The sequence below is a fragment of the Lissotriton helveticus genome, chromosome 4_1 (genome assembly GCF_964261635.1).
Source record: "Lissotriton helveticus chromosome 4_1, aLisHel1.1, whole genome shotgun sequence".
Lineage (NCBI taxonomy): Eukaryota > Metazoa > Chordata > Amphibia > Caudata > Salamandridae > Lissotriton > Lissotriton helveticus.
Genome location: NC_136063.1, coordinates 13,889,045 through 13,895,256, shown reverse-complemented (window position 1 = coordinate 13,895,256; position 6,212 = coordinate 13,889,045). Strand labels below are relative to the sequence as shown.

Below are 6,212 nucleotides of genomic sequence, written 5' to 3'. Positions count from 1 at the left end.
TCTCCAACTTCCTGTTCCTGTCCAGCAAGCTCCTCCCATAGGGGTGGGGTGAAGGAAGTGCCCCAGTCTCCAACTTCCTGTTCCTGTCCAGCAAGCTCCTCCATTTCCTGGCCACTTTGATTTCGATCTTGACTGGGAAGGATTACTTTTTGTGGTTGCTGCTGGATATTTGGATTTGAGGCTTTTTGGATTACTTTTGGATTCGAATTTTGATTTCACAAAGAAGTAAGTTGATGTTGTTTGTTTGTGGTGATTTTTGTGTGTGTTGTTTTTTTTCGACTTTTTTGGGGGGAAAATCTGCAAGTTCGCGAGATGAGGATGTTTTTGCTTGTGTTCGCACTGCTCGTGTCCCGCGCAGCAACAATCTCGCACTCGCGAAATTGTAAAAATTACAATTCTGCTGCACATGAATTGAAAACCACCAGGCTTATTTATGGGTGCATGGATGATACAACTGTTTTGTTGAAATTATTTTTGTTAACATGATTCTGGCCAGGGCATGGATGACATTGGATTGTGCTGATTTTTGTGTGTTTTAGGACTTTTTGGGGTGGTGTTGGGGGCTTGCTATGGGGGTGGGGGCCATTTTATTGTCTGGTCCCGTGTGGGTGGGGGTCTAGGGGCCATTTGTAAGTTGTGTGCTTTGTGCCATAGGCCTGCACCCACTGTGCTCTGATGTCATCCATTATGCCCAGGGGGGCCTAGAATCGGTCTGTTCGCGGATTTTGTGGGTTTTTGCCACGTTCGCGCCGTGAAGCAACAATCTCGCACTCGCGAAATTGTAAAAAATGCAATTTTGCACCGGAAAAACACCAGCAGGCAGCATAAGCCTTCTGAAAATGGATGGATGGCATTGGATTGTGGTGATTTGATTTGTGTTGTGTGTTTTCACTTTTTGGAGTAGGGGTTGGGTGCTGGCTATGTTGGTGGTGGCCATTTTGAGGCATGGTCCTGGCCATGTGGATGGGGGGGTCAAGCGGCCATTTTGAAGGCAGGCAGTGAGCTTTGAGACATAGGCCTGCACCCATTGTGCCTTGCTTTCACCCATTGTGCCCAGGCGGAGTCAGGGGTACATGAAAGCACAACCCTCTGTGTGTGTGCTCTCTTGGATCAATGTTAAATTCCTGTTTCCCAAAAATTTAGCAAATCCTAATTTTGAAAATTCCATATTGTGTGGTGTGCATGTGTGTATTCATAAATGCCTACTTGCTAACTGTTTATTCAAGCGCTACATATGCAACATTTATATTTACTGATGTTCCTCTGTCTTCGTTTGCGTTTAGGTGCACAAAACTACGCATCATCATCGTTGAGCATCAGTGCCAGGAAGAAGTGCTGCTGCGGCCTGTTGTTCCCACATCTGAAGAAGATGGCTCCAAAAAGAGGTGCCCGTAGGTCCTCTTCCAAGAAAGATGTCTCTACTAAGGAGAAGAAGAAGCAAGTGGCACCACTTACCAAGGCGACTGGTTGCTCAACCAAGACATTTTTTGGGCAACAACAACCAAAAAAACAAAGGCCCACCATGAGTGCTGCACAGGTAGCCTGTTTAGTTGTTGAATCACCAACGACCAGTGATGTTGGATCATCGCAAGAAAGTAGCAGCACGCCATCAACACACGTTTTAACTCATCTCACAAGTACTATTCAACAACCAAAGCCGCAACAACAACTGCATGGGCTACTAGTACAAGCAGAAGTACATGCGCAAGGAGCTGTCCGAGAAGGAGCTGTCCGAGAAGGAGCTGTCCGAGAAGGAGCTGTCCGAGAAGGAGCTGTCCGAGAAGGAGCTGTCCGAGAAGGAGCTGTCCGAGAAGGAGAAGGCCGAGAAGGAGCTGTCCGAGAAGGAGAAGGCCGAGAAGGAGAAGGCCGAGAAGGAGCTGTCCGAGAAGGAGAAGGCCGAGAAGGAGCTGTCCGAGAAGGAGAAGGCCGAGAAGGAGAAGGCCGAGAAGGAGAAGGCCGAGAAGGAGAAGGCCGAGAAGGAGCTGTCCGAGAAGGAGAAGGCCGAGAAGGAGAAGGCCGAGAAGGAGAAGGCCGAGAAGGAGAAGGCCGAGAAGGAGAAGGCCGAGAAGGAGCTGTCCGAGAAGGAGAAGGCCGAGAAGGAGAAGGCCGAGAAGGAGAAGGCCAAGAAGGAGAAGGCCGAGAAGGAGAAGGCCGAAAAGGAGAGGTCCATGGAGACTTGCAAGTAGAGGTCAGTGAAGATGGCCATGGAGCGGTGCAAGTGCCCACAATGGTTGTTCTTCCAGAAGTAGGGGCACAGGAGGAAATTGACTTTGGAGCCGGGGTATCATGTCAGGAAGACGAAGCCACTCCTCCTGATGATTCATTTTCTCCCAGCTCCCCAGCAAGGAAAAGATCAAGGAGGGTGTGTAGAAGTTCCTCTTCAAGCCCCGCTCCATCAGATGATGATCTGGATCTAGATTGGCAACCATCTCTGACGTCTGAGAGGGAGGCACACCATGAGCTGCGAAAGGTATCAAATGTTAAAAGGAAGGGCCCCGGAAAGCTCATACTTATGGATCCGAACGTCGGACTTGATGAAGTGGTGCATTCTGATGTTGTTGAAGAGGATGACAGCAATGACCTAGTCATCACACATGTCAGTCCAGCCACACCGGCCATGCAGCAGACAGACATTTACACCCTATCCCGACGTCATGCTGAGCGTGACCCTGGCGACGTGCCACTGGTAGCACCACCAACGCAGTCAAGTAGTACCACAAGTTCAACAAAACCTACAGCTCCCATATTTTCTCCCCGGAGGGGGACTCCATCCAGCTCGACTCCCTCAAGTAAGGTTGCTGCAATAATTGCACAACCCAGTAGATGTCTGCAAGGCTCATCCACCACTGCTTCATCTGGCATTGGCAGCAGTATCACCTCGTGCGGCAAAACCAGAAGTTTCCAGTCCCCAGTTTGGAACTTTTTTAGTGTCCATGAAAAATATGATAACATAGCCGTTTGTTGCATTTGTAAGACTAGCGTTAGCCGTGGTAAGACTGGTACCAACTATGGAACCGGAGGCCAGATAGGTCATCTTGAAAGAAAGCACGCTGTCGAATGGTTTCCGCACCTAGCAAACGTCAAGGGAAAGCGATCCCAAAGGGCAAGTGGCCAAAATATACCCATAGTAGGTGTTTCATCTGAAGATGATGGGGAGGTAGAAGAAGCGTCAGACATGTGTCCGGTTGCACCCAGTACCCCTTGCAGCACCACACCCTCCGTAACACATAGCAGGCACACTGAGTCTGGGAGACACACCAATGCGGAAAATGTCAACACTGATCAGAAGTGGGTCGAAGAAGGCATCAGCATCATCCCGTAAATTTGTCCAGCGCACCATTTCAGCCATGTTCTCCTCAGATGCGCAATTTCAACGCAACCACCCAACTGTACGCCTCTATAACACTAAGCTGGCAAAAATGCTAGCGGTGGACCTTCTCCCTTTTTCGTTTGTCGAAGGTGTGGGTTTCCTTGAACTCGTGGCAACATTGGCCCCTAAATGGAAGGTTCCTAGCCGGTACTATTTTGCCAGGGTTGCTGTTCCAGCACTACACAAAGAGGTGCTTGAGTTGGTGGGGGCAGCTTTGCAGAAGAGTGCTGTTCACACTATACACCTGACAACAGACATGTGGACCAGTTGCCCAGCCACTGATTACATGTGCATCACTGCACACTGGGTCTCTTTTTCAGGGGTTATTAAACAGATAAATGCAGGTGGTGACTTGGTCGAGATTTTTAAGGGTGCTCGTAAACATGCAACATTAGCCATGTTTGGCATGGAGAAAAGTCATACTGCAGTCAACATTTTGGCTGACTTTAACAAAAAGGTCTTGCAATGGCTGCGCCCAAGACCTTGCAAGGTTGGTTATGTTTCTACAGATAATGGCAGCAATGTAGTTAGGGCCATGGCGGACGGTTTCTATTTCAGAGTGCCGTGTTTGGCGCACTGTATCAACCTTGTTGTGCAAAATTTTTTGAAAAAAGAACTTGCAGTCGACAAAACACTGACCCTCTGCAGAAGAATATGCACACATTTCAACCATTCTTTTAAGGCCCGGAAGGAGCTGAGGCGCAAGCAAAATGAACGTAGAATGCCAGTGAAAGCACTTATCCAGGAGGTGGCAACACGTTGGAACTCAACCTTCTACATGCTTGAGCGTCTGCATGAGCTGTTTCCAGTAGTCAATGAGTATTTCTACAACCTGGGTGGTGATACGACAGGAATGATACTAGCGGTGGAGCAATGGCAGCTAGTTAAAAGCCTGACAGACATGCTTCGGCCTTTTGAGGTCTTCACGCGTGACGTGAGCAGGGAGGACTGTTCTTTGAGCAAAGCTATCCCACTGTTGCTGAAGCTCGAGCACCAAGTCAAGGTGGTGTCTTCACAATTAAAGGACGTTGGAAAGAACGAAGCACATGAGTTGGCGCAGAGATTATTACAACGCCTAGTTAGCAATGAACGGCTTGTAAATATCAAGAAACAACAGCACTACATTTGTGCTACTATTCTGGATCCACGTTACAAAAAGCCATTGTTTGGCAAAGTAATAATTCCTTTTGAAACATCGGATGTTACAGAGTACAAAGGTTGGCTAGCTCAGTCAGCCATTCGTTTTGAAATAGAACGGAAGGAAACTGTAGGAGAAGACAGTACTACTAGTGAATCAGCAGGCGATCAGGCGTCCCAAAAAAGCACTTCACCATCTGTGCCTGTGGCAGAAGTGAGAGATTTTTCCTCTGAGCCGTTAACCACACCAGCAACCGTATCATCTCCACCAGGCGCATGCGATATGTCTGAAGCGAGTTGGCTAACTCAGCTAGGGTTTCCTGGTCCTAGAAAGGACACAGAAGTGCAAAGTACAGGAATCCGGGAGGACATTCTTTCAATGGTGCAGGCCTATCTGGATGACTCAACAGAGGTCAATATTACTGAGGACCCATTGGCGTATTGGCATGGGAAAAGAAAAATATGGCGAGAGCTCACCAACCTGGCTATCAATTACTTGTCTTGCCCACTCGCAAGCGTGTCTTCAGAACGTGTTTTTAGTTCTGCTGGTGGCATTGTGACTTCCAAAAGGTCCCGCCTCTTGCCCGCAAATGTGGAGCGGCTCACCTTGATAAAGATGAACCAGCACTTCATACCACCAGATTACAGAGTACGAGAATGCACGCAGGAAGAAGAGGACACCGCCCTACCCGAGGAAAGTTCTCCTCAGTTACCAGAAGTAACCCCGACTGATGAGTTAGCAGAGTATGAGGACGAGTTCTGCTTCCCTGACAGCGAGTTCTGAAAATGACTCAATCATTCATTAATTGTAAATAGTCCTCCTTATTCACTTTTATTCCTGTGTGTCTGCCTTTCTTTAGCAAGTGCTTCATCACATTCCCAACAAAACTGTAATCAACCAATAAAACAACAAGCCCATCAACAGAACTATCTTGATTTTGATGCCGCAGCATTCCTCAGGTTCACAACAGTTAGTTGACAAGAACTCAGTCCTGGTCGTCTATCCTGAGTCCTCCTCCTCCAGACTCACCCTATCCATTACCCATAATGCTGATGCCTGGATTCTGCACAATGAAGAAATGAAGGAGCCAGCCCTCAAACACAAATTACAGGTAAGATAAGCTTTTGGATGGGAGGTAGTATAATGGAGTATTCGGAGAGGCGAGAGAGTGACAGTGGTACTAGCAGCAAAGTCCTAGGGCTCTTGAATTAACAAACTCTGTGACAGGCATTTACTTAGGAAAACATTTGGCCTATTGCACGTGAACGTGTAGGCGTTATATTGCTCGCTTGCCTGTCTCAGGGGTGCTGTCTCTGGGGCTTCTAGGTTTTAGGGTTGTGTCAGCACCGCTACCACATTTCTAATGTTGATTGTTTTTGTTTTGCAGAAAATCCACGCCGGGAAACTCCAGTTGTGGCCCTGCTGCAGAACGCGTTAGGACTCTGTGAATTCCAGGTGGAGCCAGCCCTCAAACACAAATTACAGGTAAGATAAGCTTTTGGATGGGAGGTAGTATAATGGAGTATTCGGAGAGGCGAGAGAGTGACAGTGGTACTAGCAGCAAAGTCCTAGGGCTCTTGAATTAACAAACTCTGTGACAGGCATTTACTTAGGAAAACATTTGGCCTATTGCACGTGAACGTGTAGGCGTTATATTGCTCGCTTGCCTGTCTCAGGGGTGCTGTCTCTGGGGCTTCTAGGTTT

General features: G+C 48.0%; 1 protein-coding gene across 1 annotated transcript; it reads left to right on the top strand.

Annotated features, from left to right (window-relative positions):
- Window positions 1-4,023: 4,023 nt before the first annotated feature.
- Window positions 4,024-5,963, top strand: LOC144826902 (zinc finger BED domain-containing protein 6-like). Its single transcript, XM_078685364.1, has 2 exons — window positions 4,024-5,619; window positions 5,896-5,963. Exon 1 carries the CDS (start codon window positions 4,092-4,094, stop codon window positions 5,289-5,291), a length of 1,200 nt encoding a protein of 399 aa, XP_078541490.1. The 5' UTR covers window positions 4,024-4,091; the 3' UTR covers window positions 5,292-5,619; window positions 5,896-5,963.
- Window positions 5,964-6,212: the final 249 nt, after the last annotated feature.

Excerpts from the sequence above, each read along its gene's own strand:
- LOC144826902 (XM_078685364.1), top strand. The coding sequence starts at position 4,092 with ATGCCAGTGAAAGCACTTATCCAGGAGGTGGCAACACGTTGGAACTCA.